Here is a 15,516-nt window from a genome sequence, read left to right on the forward strand (position 1 = left end):
CATTTCTCACATTTTGGCAAAACAAATCTTGTGAAATGTCTATATAAAAACATCTACTTTATCACAACAAATCTAATATGAAATAAAACTGAATTTGACTTTAGGGATATCCAATAGTACTACTGTGGTACAATTACAGGTATGAGCTTATGGCACCCAAGCACCCTTTATGATGTGTAAGATGACTGTTGTGAGTCTCCACTGTCATCAAATGAATTCAAATATGTTTAACTCTGGGACCAATAAGATAAACTGTCAAACTCCTCTTTATTTTATTATGCCATTGTTTTGAATACCTACTTTAATATGTGACCTATTTGTTTCCAATTGGATTTCTGCAAATAATAAAAATTAAATTACATATGTTTAATTGAAAGAATGGAATATTGGAAATAATAAATAAAACACCTAATCACCACACACGTTTATGTACAGATTAACAGACTAAAAAAAAACCACAAAATATTGTTATAGGATGTTTATCATAATGGTCAGAAAGAGGAAAAGCAAAATGCTTTTTATTTGTAAACTTAGCCTTTAGGACAGCTTGGGTAAATGCCTAATATGTATACACACGTCTGCACATCGGCAACAAATGACTTGTTTATTAAGGGTATCGTTTCAGTGTGTGAGAAAATATATGTAAAGTATTTCAAGAACTCGTATAACTCGTTTTCTACTGTGTAGAATTAGCCAAATGAAAAACCACTTAATAATGTAATGCTTTATGTGCCATCCACTCTGACTGATAAATGCCAATGCGTTCTCAGTCCAATGGGCCACATCAGGACTTCTAAAAACAAGTGAAATCCCGTAGTCTTAATCAGTATGTTTTAGATTTGCCGTGGCCAGATTTCAGCCTTTAGGCGCCTGGGCTGTAAGGATTATTCAATAAAGCATGATCTGTCTAGAATTCAAATTTAAATGTCTACAGGGTTATTTACCAAATGCTGTATTGTAATGAATTATTATCTTATTGGCAAAAAAGAGGCAAATAGAGCAATGCTGGAGAATATTTTTAGACCAGCTTTTATTAGTCTGAATTTTGCCAATTGGATTTCAGATCATACAATTTTAGTGAACAATCTTGTCTATAATTTAAGTTTAGGTGTTTTAGTCAAAGATTTGGAATATAACATGACCGATATTACTTTGAAAACAGATAGCTTTGCGAAAAGCATGCTGGGAAGAAAAAAAAAAATTCAGATCCAATTAAACCAGCAAAACAAAATTGTTAAAGTTATTGAGCAAAATTATTTTAAAAACAAAACAAAACAACAACTAAAACTATACCAGGTGATAACATAAAAATAAAAAATAAAATTCAAACAAAACAAAAGTATAATAGATGAACCACTAATGTCAGTGTTCGGTCTGATAATATATACACTTTTGGCGAAGTGTAATGCTTTTATGTCCGAGAACCTTATTTTCATACAAGTGTTATATGTCAAATAGGTCTGCTTCTGACATATATTTCAGTGTAAACAAAAAACGCAATGCCTTCAAGAAGATCAGGTTGCGTGAACGTCACATATTTGTTGTGGTGGGTAAAAAACAGCTCACTGGAATATATTGTTGCAAGGACTGTAGATGCCTGCACTGACATCACACTAATCCTAAACGAGAACGAACTGTACTAAATAAGCACTGACAATTACATTAACCAACTAAGTGTCTAGGGGCAGAAAGATCGATTTGCTTTGTTGCTTGAGCAGGATGGAATTCATGTAAAAAGAGGATATTGTTAGAAAACTCTACTGCCAAAATGTACCCGCCATTTAATAAATGTGTGTAAAATTACCATAACCACTACAGAGCATTGTAGTGGTTATAAGGCCAAGAATATTTCTCACACTCCCATAGTAAGTAGTCTAACCTTATTAATGGTTTGACAACTTACCTGAAGTCCGCCAAGTGTCTGTCACTTCCACCATTGAAAGCAAGAAGCTTTTGTTAGGAGCTTCTTTGAACTCTCTTGAGCAGTGCAGAGCCAGCTCACTGTCTCAGCAGATGAGATGGCTCTCACTGGCAAGCTTTGCTCAATGCACGGAGCATCCAGCTCTCACAGAGCAGGTGATCAGCAGACCAAAAATGTAAGTTGTTAAACTATTTGCAATCTGTTTGACCATTTAGCCAAGGCTGTGGTGGCCAAACATAACATGGCCATTTGTTTAATAAATAAAGAGAAATAGATTATTTAAAAAAATAAATAAAATAAAAAACAGGACAAATAATGTTACAAAACAGGATTTCTACCATCAAAGAGAAGCATGAAACATCCCAAACACTGCCCCTTGGACATGTTTGCATTATGTAACAAACAAAAGACCAAAAGGAATGTTGTGCCCTTTTAGAATAACTGCAAAAGGCACCGTACTACACTCCACACAGATATTGGAAAGCCTGAATGTAGAAAAATGCTGTTCTATCGTGACATGGCAGAGTAGCTAGAATCAAAACAGTTAAATCAGACTTGTTGCTTAGCAAATTATACCCTAGTAATGAAATAGACAGTCAAAGGCTTAATCATCAACAGAGCTTTGTACAAACATATGGCAAAATTAAATCTCTGCACAAGTAATCCACTAGTAGAGGATAATGCCTGCATTTCCTTTATTTTGTTAACTTGTATTCGCCTTGCTGTCCATTCTTGATAAACTATCGCATGTGTAATGGTTTGGCTACTAAGTTTGAACTGCTACAGACCAGTTGGACTGCATTTTGGAAGGTACGATGCAGCATATTTCATTGTTGGCTACACCGAAGGCAGTTTGATAACGATCATGTTTATAAATAAGACTTGGGTTTTACATTTCAACTTCAAACAACTTTACGAACTAGAGTCTTACCCTGATGGAAAAAAAAATAACGGAGAAGGAAGCATTGTTTGTCCAGGCTTTCAAGTCCAAATAAGGGTTCTTATTTTGATTGTCTACAAATTGGCAAACTAGTTCTAAATTGACACTTCTGATAAGGGAATGGCAATTAAAACAATGTTCCCAAATAAAAACACACACATAAAAATAAAGTAAGCAGCAATTCTGGGCATATCCAGCCAGGAGTGCACCAGGAACAGGTGGCATTGTGGTCTTCCGTTGGGAGCTGTACAGAGCATCGAAAGTCTTCAACTGTCCTTCTGAATTTTGGGATTTTGCGGCTTTGACACAATAATGCTCTCTGCTGCACAGTCTTGTAAAGCCCCCGCAGGACTGTTTCAAGCTTTAGAGGGTTCTCAATTCTTACCAGGGCAAACCTGTTGAACGCGTCCTTTTCCGTTGTTTTTTACAAAGGCAATAGACAGGTAGCCCAAACAATCCTAGAAAAATAAACACACATGCACTTAACACATAAGTTCAAACTATGAACATTAAACAAAGTAAAATAAGCACATAAACAGAACAATGGCAATGTAGAGCAGAAGAACATAAAATGTTGTGTTTTCCCCCCAGCCATTTCCATGGCAGCATTACAATGGGTTTATACCTTACACCTACTTGACAGATAATCAAGTAGAAGTAAAAAAAGGAGATCTTCCACCCTATTTCTTTCCATGTCCACATCTGAAACAGTTATTTGTTCATTTCTTATTTTTGCTGGATAGTTTCTACCTTGGCCAAGATCACCTCTTAAAGTAGGCTGTATATTTACTCTATCAGTCATTTTAAGATGCCATGCATTTTGACTAGAAAAACACTACAGTTGAGTATCTCAAAGTAAAAATGAATTCAGGAGAATAGGCTGTGTCAGAGAGTTTTTTTTAAAGAAACCACATAATACTAGGGAGTCCCTCAAGAGCGCCTCATTTCCACATAGGCGGCAGGAAGGTCAATGTATTTCAATCAAAAAGGGCAGACTAGGTGGGCTGAATGGGTCTTATCGGCCGTCACATTCTATGTTTGATCCCCTTGCAGAAGAACAGATGTTTTGACAAGCCCATTGAGCTGGCAACTGGTATATTCTTTTGTCCCTTAAAGGGACACTCCAGGCACCCAGACCACTTCTGCCCATTGGAGTGGTCTGGGTGCCAACTCCCACTACTCCTAACCCTGCAAGTGCAATTATTGCAGTTTTCAATAAACTGCAATAATTACCTTGCAGGGTTAACTCCACCTCTAGTGGCTATCTACTAGACAGCCACTAGAGGGAACTTCCTGGAATCTTGCAAAGATTTCCTTTGCTAGAGCGTTGCTGGACGTCCTCACGCCGTGTGAGGACCTCCAGCGTCGCTCATTTCCCCATAGGAAAGCATTGAAATTCTTTTTTAATGCTTTCCTATGGGGAGCGCTAATGCGTGCATTAGGTCTCCTCGGCCGGTGGCCGGGATCAGTCTCGCCCACCGGCCGACGGAGACAGAAGGAGGAGCGGCGCAGAGGAGGAGACAACGACGATGGACACCGACGCTGCCTCAGGTAAGTGACTGAAGGGGTTTTCACCCCTTCAGTAACTGGGGATTGGGGGGTGGGAGGGAGAGGGACCCTCCAGTGCCAGGAAAACAGATTGTTTTCCTGGCACTGGAGATTCCCTTTAAGTTTATTTTTACTTAAGAGAATCCAGAAGGAAAGAGTAGAGATTCCATACTGAATCGGATTCCATCTCCTACTTTCCCATTACAGAGAACTTAGGAATAGCCAACGCCGTTCATTATCTTTTATTTAGGAGTTAGTGTTCCATCAGAAGACACATTCTCCATGGAATAGCCTTCCATGTGTCCACTACCTGACAGACAGACAGAGACATACACTTTTTTTATTTTAAATCACCCAACCTCCCTACCTTTGGGAGAGCTGAGTGGATATTTCCCTGGAGTCCAGTGGGGCTGCTTGGTCTTGCTGCGTTTGAGGGAGCAATAATCTACCTGCAGCTCCTCTCTGCTACCTGTTGTGAAGCTGGGGCCGAAATAACATCCTATTCCGGCTCCCATATCACTAAACAGCGCGAGCGAGCAGAGAGAAGCTGCAGAAAGATCACTGCTCCCTCGTGCACTACCTCACTCCGACCATCTCAAAGCTTCCCAGGGCAGGAGGGTGGGTAGTCTTCTATTGCTCCATGGTCCAATTCTGGCGCTCACGTCCCATTGAAGATTCTTTCGGTGGTGGACAGTGGACTCTGACCGGTCTGCAGCAAGGCAACAAACTAAGATGAACTTTGTGTCCTGAAATCTTTCTATCATGGCCAGCATTAAGTTTTTCAGCAATTTGAGAAACAGTAGCTCTTCTCCATGATAGGACCAGACGGGCTAGCCTTAGCTCCTCACATGCATCAATAAGCATTGGGCGCCCATAAACCTGATGCCAGTTCACTAGTTGTGCTTCATTGCACCAGTTTTGGTAGTTCATAACCATTGCATACCAGGAACACCCCACAATACTTGCCATATTGTAGATGTTCTGACCAAGTTGTCTAGCCATCACTATTTGGTCCCTTGTCAAAATCACTAGCTAGATCTTTTCACAATGATCAGCAAGCACCTAAGATATATCTCAGGGATAGACATGTACTATAACTGAATGGCTCTACAATATGTTTTTGAAAATAATATTCTTGTTGTTTTATGGGCATGCCTAGGGTGAAGGTGCCCTCGCTATAAGGTGTGGAGTGTAATTTCAAGCATGTTATTAGGTTACTTGTAAATGACGAGGTAAACCATAAATCTGTCTAGTTCAATATGTTTATTCCAACCTATCAATGATCAACAGTATGATAATTTTCTGGTTCTTGTTCTTAAACTTAAAAACCGTGCTGTATTAACCTGCTACACTGTAAAATGCTATGAAAAATGCTTACAGACGCTGATGTGGCTCTGTACGCCTGTTGTTATTACGTGCACGAAAAAATAAAGAATGTAAAAAAATAAAAAAAAATAAAAAAATGAATATCTGCAGTGCTGCTGCACAACCCCCAAGTGACACACAGTGACACAAATTAGCAATAGATACCAGAAAGTTGGAGTGCGCTAGCAACTGCACTGGAGTCAGGATCTTCTCTGAGTACTATGGACCAGAGCCCTATCACCCCTGGCTCTGGGTTTGAATTGCTCCAATGGAGAGGGATAAACTCACAGTATAGCAAAACAGGATACTCTTCTGAATCAGATGTAATATCTAAGCAGTATAAACAAAGAGAGGCAGGAACCCAAATTGAATAGTATCAAACACAGTATTTTTTAAACAAAAGGTTAAAAACTCTTACTTTAAGTAGTGGGTTTGCCAGCAATAAACCCACAACTAGATAAGCAGGAATTTACACACAGAAAATGATACAGCTTAAACACTTCCTGGTTCCGGTCACGTGACCGCCGGGACCGCCTCGCTCTGATGTCACACGTGACGCGTTTCGCCGGCCTCCTAAGCTTCTTATTCACCAGTTAGTGGTTTTGTTGTTGTGAATAATTTATTTTATTGTTGTGTACATTTTCCTCTAGTTGCAAAACAGAAAGATAAAACAAAACAAACACACTTGCTTCATTATAACAAGACTATAAGAACTAACTGCCCCATCTTGTCTGCTCAAGTGTGTTGAACAGGATAAGTCATGCACTTGGAATTCCACAACAGGCTCAGCCTTTCACGGTTTCCACTGGAGGCCTATTAGAGGTACCTACAACCAGGGCCGGACTGGGGATACAAAGCAGCACCAAAAAAAAAAAAAAAAATATCTATACCAGCCTAATAAGTCATTGCGCCATATATGTAAGGCTATGTCCTGCCACCCCAGATGAGATATATATATATATATATATATATATATTACTCAATCATCTGGGATGGCAGGACAATATATATATATATATATATATATATATATATATATATATTACTCAATCATCTGGGGTGGCAGGACATAGCCTTACATATATGGCGCAATGGCTTGTTAGGCCGGCATAGATATATATATATTTTTTTTCTGGGCTGCTTTGTATATAACCACATACACACACATACAGTGGGACCTTTGTTTACAAACGCCTCGGTTAACATAATTTTCGGTTTACAAATGAAAATCCATTGAAAATAATGCCTCGGTTTACACATTTTTTTCGCAATACAAAGTAAGTTTCTCCAGGTTTATAGCACTATAGCACCGCCACCTGCATGCTGGAGCCTGTAGGGGAGAACGTGGCGTTGAGTGTGGAGGTGTTGGAGCGGCTTTTGCATCGAGTTTTGGAGCCATTCTGGAAATTGTTTGCAGTTGTTTTGGGACTTTTTGGTGCATTTCTCAGGCTGTGGAAAGGTAGGGGAGCTGAGCTTCGTCGTTTGCATGCCTTTTATTGTGTGCTCTACATTGTGGGTTGGTTTCCATGCCAGCTCATTTTGACTTTTTTTCTGACCTCCAGAACTGATTAATTGGTTTTCAATGCATTCCTATGGGAAACCGCATTTCGGTTTACAAATTTTTCGCAATAAGAAACGCCCCGGAGAACGCATTAAATTTGTAAACTGAGATCCCACTATATACACACATATATATATATATATATATATATATATATATATATATATATATATATATATATATATATATACACATACACACACACACACTGTAATGATATTGAGGTTACAAAGTTTTGGAGTCCAGTAGCCAGATCAGCAATGTTTTCTGCCAGAGGTAGCCACTCGTTGCCCAGGTGGTTGAGCCCCTGAGCCTTGAGTGGCCGTCTGGTCTTAAGCAGAGATGACAGACTGGAACAGAAAGATGATAATCGTAGTGAGGCAAGCCGAGGTCAGTGGGAAGGAGAAGCAGCAAAGTCAAAATGGTCCAAATTCAGCAACCGGTAGGAGAAACAGGAACAAGCTTGATTAGAGAGTACAGGAACCACAATAATCTGGCAAAGGTACAGAGACAGGAAGTGGCTTATATAGGCCAACAACCAGACACCTGAAGAGAGTTGTCACTGATATCATTGCTTGTAGGGTCAAGGTTATCAGATCTCAGGTAAATTTGCAAAAGGCAGGCTGGTGTACTGGTAAGGAAGAGGTTTAGCAGCATGTAAACCAGGGTTTGTAAACCCAGCGGAGTCAGTTCCTCACATACATATATATAACAAATATATATATATATTTTTTTCGAATATAAAACACAAGCTCATTGATACACAGCCTCATAGACAAACCATCTCACTGATATACATAAGCTCATTGACAAAAACACAAGCTCACAGATGCGCACACACATAGGCTCACTGACACACACAGACAAGCTTATTGGTATACACACACACAAACGTAGTACAGACAAGCTCACTGTCACACACACACACACACACTACAGAAAAGCTCACTGTCACACACACACACACTACAGAAAAGCTCACTGATACACACAAGATCACTACAGACAAGTTCACTGACACACAAATGCTCACTACAGACAAGTTCACTGACACACAAATGCTCACTACAGAAAATCTCACTGAGACACACATGCTCCTTAGAGAAAAGTTTGTAATAAACATGGTCTAGATATTCTGTGGCCATCCTTTACTTTTTCCTGCGAGCGAGCCATTGGCACAATGCCACACCTACAATGGAACAGATTTGATAATATGCTTCTAAAACCTTGCTTTAGAGGGATCTGGTTATATATGCAGTGGAGAACCTCAGGCTTTATCAAACTGTTCCAAAACAATCTGACAGAATTCATGAGCGGTATGCACCGATTAGTAGAGCTATAACCAATGACACACATATACGCGCGCGTGCGCACACACACACACACACACACACACAAGCTCACTCACTAGCAGGCACACAAACACACAAGCTCACTCATTTGCAGGCACACACACGCGTGCACAAATTTTCAATGTACACAATGACTTTTCAGAGATGGTCACTAGATGTGCTTCCTGTGTCAGTGCTGCACAGTGTGCAGCATCTACATTCAGCACCTCCACGCTCTGCATGGAGGCACTGAATGTTCCCCATAGAGATACATTGATTCAATGCATCTCTTTGAGGAGATGCAGATTTGTGTAGAGTTTTGCAGCCAATCCTATGGCAAAACATTGGATTGGCTGAGATCATCAAGCTTGATGATCTCAGCCATAGAGGCAGGGCCAGTCGAAGGGGGACTAGCATGGCGTGGGTGAAAAAAGGTGAGTAAAAAACACTATTCCCCTGCCAAAGGAAGGGGTCTGGCAACCTAAACACACACCATGACTGACCTTTACACTCACACTGACAGATTGACTCACACATTATTGCTACCTGGGAAGTCCAGTGGGCGACCGGCCAGGGGATAGCACAGACGGGCAGCATGCTGGGTGGTTGTGCAGGGCGGGCGGTTGGTGGTGCGAATATAGACTTGTGCTGTCTCTGCTCTGCTCCCCAACTTAATGAGACCGGGGCTGGAATATGACACGTGATGGCGGGGGAGCAGAGCAGAGACAGCACAGGTCTCCCTCCGGCCGCCAGCACACCAGTTGTCTGCCCGGCCCCAGGTGCCGCAGCCACCTGGGAAATTTCCTGGTATTCCGGTGGGCCAGTCCGGCCCTGCTAACAACCCTTTTTGTAAGACGTTTTCTACGTTACACACGTTAACAGAAGCTTCTCCACCTGTCGATGTCTGCCCAATGGAAATGCGCTCCCATGTATCCACTGCCAACCGGACAGAGACTGTATGGCATGTAGAGGAGCTTGAAGGCCAGCATCCTTCCCGGAGACTATGTTATTATTGAAACTGGACTCTGCAGATGCAATGGATGTGACTCTAAATTGCCATATAAGTGGTTAAAACAGTGTAAATGTTTTCTAAAAGATGCATTTTAAGTTGTGGTGTAGTTTTCTTTGTAAATTCAATTTATTATGTACAAGCCTGCCGCTTTGAGTTCGTGCAGTTCAGACACTCTGACACCAGGGGGTGGGTGTAGTTTAATGAAAACTGTTATTGTTACAGGTTGCTATCCCTAGTCCTGTCACTATTAATGATTATGTTTTATAGTAATCTAGTATTTCCATGTATAAATCTATGTACCCTTCAATAAAGTATAAAATACAATAGGTGACAATTCCCAAATATAGAGAACAGGTGCTACTATCACCTTAGTGGGCCACAATAACCACCAAAGAGTACAGTAAAATAAAATATAAACAAAAGGTGAGAGCACGCAAATAAAAATACAAAACAGTACATACAATATACTACCCAAAATAAAACAGAAAAGAAAGACATAGGGTAATATAGTTAAAACTCAGAATTAAAATGTGTGTGTTGGTACCACTCACATATAAAGAGCCACTTGGAAAGCTGGCTCAAATGTCATGCCATGAACAAACAAATGATTCCTGCTGGGCACCTCTCTGGGCATCTTGGATGAAGGCTACAGCCGAAACGCGTCAGGTGTCTGGACTCTATTGTATGGGACCACCTCAAGTATATCTTGTTTTAATTTATTTTGTTTCCTGTTTGGATCAATAAAATCTTTGTAACCCCCTGGAACTGCGTTTTTGGAGGTACATTCTACAAGAGTATCGAGAGGTGCCCAGCTGGAATCCTTTGTTTGTTCATGGCATGACGTTTGAGCCAGCTTTCCAAGTGGCTCTTTATATGTGAGTGGTACCAACACACACATTTTAATTCTGAGTTTTAACTATATTACCCTTCTTTCTTTTCTGTTTTATATATTACCCTTCTTTCTTTTCTGTTTTATTTTCAGACAAAGACTGCATTTTGGGTAGTATATTTTATGTACTGTTTTGTATTTTTATTTGCGTGCTCTCACTCTTTGTTTATATTTTATTTCAATAAAATGTACCTCTTTCTACCCTTCACCAGGTCTTGTCTGGTATTTAGCGAGAGATGCAAAGTGACTGACAGAGGGTTGTGGAAGAAGAAAAGCTGGCAGAAGAACTCCTGGAGGTATCTTTACAGAGCCATTGTTGACTGGGAGAAGTGACGAACGTTGTAGCAGGCTCAGAAAAAAAAATTAAAAAAATTAAAACAAAACTTTTTAAAGCTGGAAAAGGTAGCAATAACTTGTGTACCAGGAACAGGGTAGATGGCCTCCGGCTTAAGGAGACCAGTTTACTCTATTCCGGTTACACAAGTTAGTGCTACCCTTTTCCGCTTTAAAGAGTTTTCTTGATATATCATACTTCACTTTCTTTTTTTTGTATAGTTACTATGTGCTGTACATTGTGTCTTTTGAGCAATAAGAAATAAATATTCAAAAAATTGAAAGAAAAAAAAAGTTTTTTCACAAAGACAATTTATATTAAAACATGTATGTTATTGGCGGGGCCTGACCGCCGAGCTGGCTGGACGTGGGGCACCTCGGCTCCTCAATGAATCCCCAATATCCAGCTCAAAACACCCTAATCTCTCCTGAATAACCGCACAGCTGCTACAAGAAGGCGAGGGGGAACCCGAGCACAACTTAAGGTGTGAATACTGACCCCCGACCTGCCGGCAAGGCTGATCGCTGGATAGCTGGGATTGTGGCCTGTCGAGAGGCTCTGGCGGGAGATGCAGCCGGTCTCCCGTGCTTAGTGCGGCGGGACCTCCCATGCACTTAACGAGGGCCCCGTTCACCCCCCCTGTGGGCCGGGGGGGGTTATCCCGGACCCCACTGGGGAAGCAGCGACCACCTATGAAGCCTCAGCGACAAACGGCGCAACTAGGGACCGCATGGCGAAAAACAAAATGGCCGCCGCATCAATCACCAGCGGCAGAATAAGCGACCCACAGGCACAGACACACTCTTGCTGCACACCAGACAACTCTAAGAAGGAAAAGTTCAGACTGTAAGGAAGGCTCACACCTGCATAACATGAGGCAACGTCTCACCATGGTCACCGGCGGATCAGAGGGAACTCAATCGGGACTCTAACCCTGACGTGTCACAAGCTCCCTCATTCATATACTAGAGGCTGCAGCTAGCACATACAAGAGACTAACACCTCCCTGGCAAGAGACCTGAATACAGCAAGGACACTGACCGACCCAGCACAGAGGCAGGGATGATCAAGCGGAGGCTAATTATATATGCCATGTGTATATGTATGTATATGGTTGTAGTCTACTGCATATCCTGTGTTTCAGCACCTTACCTTTACAAAAATACCGAGTGTATACTGCAGCTGACTCTCCTTCTGTAATTCCCCATAGAGAGCAATTATGAAGCGATATAATGCCTGAGCTAGCAAGAGAGGCCATTCGGAAAACCTAGCGCTCTGCTGCCCCCTGGTGGTTAAATTTATTTAAGCATACAGACATACATGATGTTTACTTGTATAGCCTGTACTAACAATCTAATGTTCACGCTACTTTAACCCCTTAAGGACAGACGACGGATATATTCCGTCATGATTCCCTTTTATTCCAGAAGTTGTGTCATTAAGGGGTTAAAAAAAAAAAATGTGCATTGTTACACATGCCTCACTAACACTGATCTATGTTAAACAATCTCTCAGCAACAGCTGTTGGGGCATTGCCAGATTATTTGTACTGTTTATCCTATGCACCAAAAATAAAGAATTTAAAACATGTATGTTATTGTTGTTCTACTACATTGAGGATTTCAATGTCTTGTCTTGGTGCACCAATAGCAGAGTGAAACGCTGCATATACAAGACACAATGACCACTTCAAATCACTGATGTGATGCTTGGAGAAAGACTTTAATAAAAATTCAGCATTTAGTGAATATACACCATAGTCTTCAAAAAAGTACACTGAATTTTAATTTCTAGCGAAAGTAACAATGTTTCACACGTCAGAAAGCAAAGATCCTGTAATCTATAATAAGTATATCATATAATAAGTATTTAGTACTTACCAATTACAACTGCTATGGCTCCGAGTGCCAAACCCAAAACTATGAGCAGGGGTGCAATCAGCAGTTTACCAGCTGTAACGAAAGTACAGTAATGGTACAGAATTATGTATTTGGTATTTTTCATCATGCTGAGGTTTAGCATTTTACAGTAAACTTTAATATCGAACAGAAAAGCTATATACTGCATATTTGTATTCCACGTGGCATAACTGCATAAGGAGAGACTGTATTAACAGAGTCTAAAGTAGCACGCTGATCTCACCTCAACTTTAGCTTAATGGAGTAGTTTTGGTGAAGATCGTATCAGGTGTATAGATCATGGCCCTGCAGTCTCACTGCTCAGTTCTCTGTCGTTTAGGAGTTAAAGCGGCACTGTCATGCCGAACTTGCCTTTCCCCAATCGATTCCTCTTCTCTCTCTCTCTCTGTCAGGAACTATTAATTTCTTCCTGTCTGCTTTAGTTTTCTTTAAAACGTAGTGGGCTACTTGTGGGCTCTAAATGACTATTGTGAAGGGGAAGGGGGGAAACTATTTGTTCCCCACCCATGGGAGACAGGTGGGGGCTAAATGTAAACACCCCCTTGTCATTTGGGGGTGACTAGGGGGACAATTAGATGTAGTGGAGTAAGAAGGGGGGTTAAAAAAAAAAAAACAACAAAAAAAAACTTGATTTGGCCATGACAGTGCCGCTTTAAATCACTTTGTTTATGTAGCTTTAGTTACACCTCCCCTGCATGTGACCTACATTTTCACCAACACATTTCTTGTAATGAGAAACCTAAATTGTAAACTTCCTTTATTGCAGTCTGCTCAATTTAGAATTATCTTCTGCTAAGGCAACCGTCTGCAGGAGCCTCCTGTGTGTGATTGCAAATGAAACCATGTTTTTCCCCTCTAAGAGTAACCATGTGCAAGATTGTCTTTCTTACACAAAGAGACTAGAATGGCAATTAAAAGGATATTATAGTCGGCAAAACAACTTTGCTTAATGAAGCAGGTTTTGCATAAAGATCATGCCTCTGAAGTGTTACTGCTCAAATTACTGCCATTTAGGAGTTAAATCACTTTCGTTATTGCTTATGCAGCCCTAGCAAACCTCCCCTGGCTGTAACGGACACAGCCAGCATTAAAATAAAATTGGTTTCATTTTTAAAATCGGATATAACTTACTTTAAGGGTTTTTCTCTCCTGCTGTGTAAATTGAACTTTAATTATAAACAGGAGGCATCTGCAGGATCTAGCAAGCTATTAAAGCAGGAGATAAGAAATTCTAGATTAAACAGAAGTTGCATTAAAGTGTAAACAAATGACTCTTTAGAGGAATTGTTTAGGAAGGCTGTGTAAGTCACATGTGGGGAGGTGTGGCTCTGCATAAACACAGTGAATTAACTCCTAAATGGCAGAGAATTAAAAGACCACTATAGTGTCAGCAAAACAAACCCCCCTCCCGCTGGGCTGAAGGGGTTAAAACTCCTTCAGCCACTTACCTTTATCCAGCGCCGGGCTCCCTCGGCGTTGGTGACCCCTCCTCCCCCTCCGACGTCAGCTCCCGAGTGGAGCTGAATGCGCATGCGCGGCCAGAGCCGCGTGCGCATTAAAAACGCTCATAAGAAAGCATTTCTCAATGCTTTCCTATGGACGTTCTGCGTGCTCAATGCAATTGAGAGTCGGGGAAGCGCCTCTAGCGGCTGTCAGGAAGACAGCCACTAGAAGCTGGATTAACCCTGCAATGTAAACATAGCAGTTTCAGAGAAACTGCTATGTTTACATCTGAAGGGTTAAAACCTGGGGAACCTGGCACCCAGACCACTTCATTGAGCTGAAGTGGTCTGGGTTACTATAGTGGTCCTTTAAGCAGTGAGACTGCAGGGGCATGTTTTAAACATTAAAACTGCCTCATTAAGCTGTTTTGTGCTTAGAGTATTTATTAAATGTGGCACACACTGGCCGTGTACCTTGCATTTTATTTTCTCACTATTGTTACAGTTCCTACACAATTACTTTTCAAGTAGACTTTCCAATATGTGGCTAACAAAGGCTGTTTTAGATAGGTATTAAGGCGTATCTCTCAACAGTTATGAGAAAATAGGGAAGTGTGAACGGAGCCCTGAGAGTGACCTGCGTCTCCAGTGACCCCCCCATAATGGGCAGGCCCTACCTGCCCACTGACTGGCTCTGTGGTCCTACTGTTTCCTGGTGTCTCCAGATGAGAACAGGAGCCCTAAAGCAGGGCTGTTGGAATGCCCTTTAAGGGTTAATATCTATACATTTATTCTTGATCTCACTAGCAATAAATTATGTTCTTCTTTACCCAACATGGATGCCTTTATGAAAAACAAGAATCAGGGTGCGCACCCCAAAATAATAAGTGTGCAAACTGAGCATTAAGTAAGGAATCTGATGCAGACACTTTCACTGTGGTGGCCATTTCAGTAATATTTATATCAATACCAAAATACAAGAAAATTTTTTATTTAGACATGAGTTTGCAATTGACTAAGAGTTATATAAACATGTATATCTATCTTCAGAAGGATGCAGTATTATTACCGGTATGACTATAAGAAAGTTCTACATATTAGACAACTGACCACTGGTCTAAAAGTTCCAGTAAAGGAAGATTTATGAAATGTCACTAACAGTAATAGAGACAACAACTAAAGTGAGAATTCATAGTAAGTTTCAAATTTAAGTTGGACCTTAAATTTTAAATTCACATTGAATTCTAACTTTAA

The 15,516-nt window shown here is 40.8% G+C and overlaps 1 protein-coding gene across 2 annotated transcripts in view; it reads right to left on the minus strand.

Annotated features, from left to right (window-relative positions):
- Nucleotides 1-2,010: 2,010 nt before the first annotated feature.
- Nucleotides 2,011-15,516, minus strand: part of RNF217 (ring finger protein 217) — a 108,124-nt gene continuing 94,618 nt past the window's right edge. Inside the window, exons 5-6 of one of the 2 annotated variants that reach the window (XM_063443186.1) lie at nt 12,782-12,853; nt 2,011-3,319 (exon numbers count right to left, since the gene is read on the minus strand). In XM_063443186.1, the coding sequence (XP_063299256.1) occupies nt 3,243-3,319; nt 12,782-12,853 (149 nt within the window). In that variant the 3' untranslated portion in view covers nt 2,011-3,242. The remainder of the gene's footprint in view (nt 3,320-12,781; nt 12,854-15,516) is intronic. The other variant, XR_010086612.1, reaches the window with a different exon arrangement.

This window comes from Pelobates fuscus, chromosome 2 (genome assembly GCF_036172605.1).
Source record: "Pelobates fuscus isolate aPelFus1 chromosome 2, aPelFus1.pri, whole genome shotgun sequence".
NCBI classification, from domain to species: Eukaryota; Metazoa; Chordata; class Amphibia; order Anura; family Pelobatidae; genus Pelobates; species Pelobates fuscus.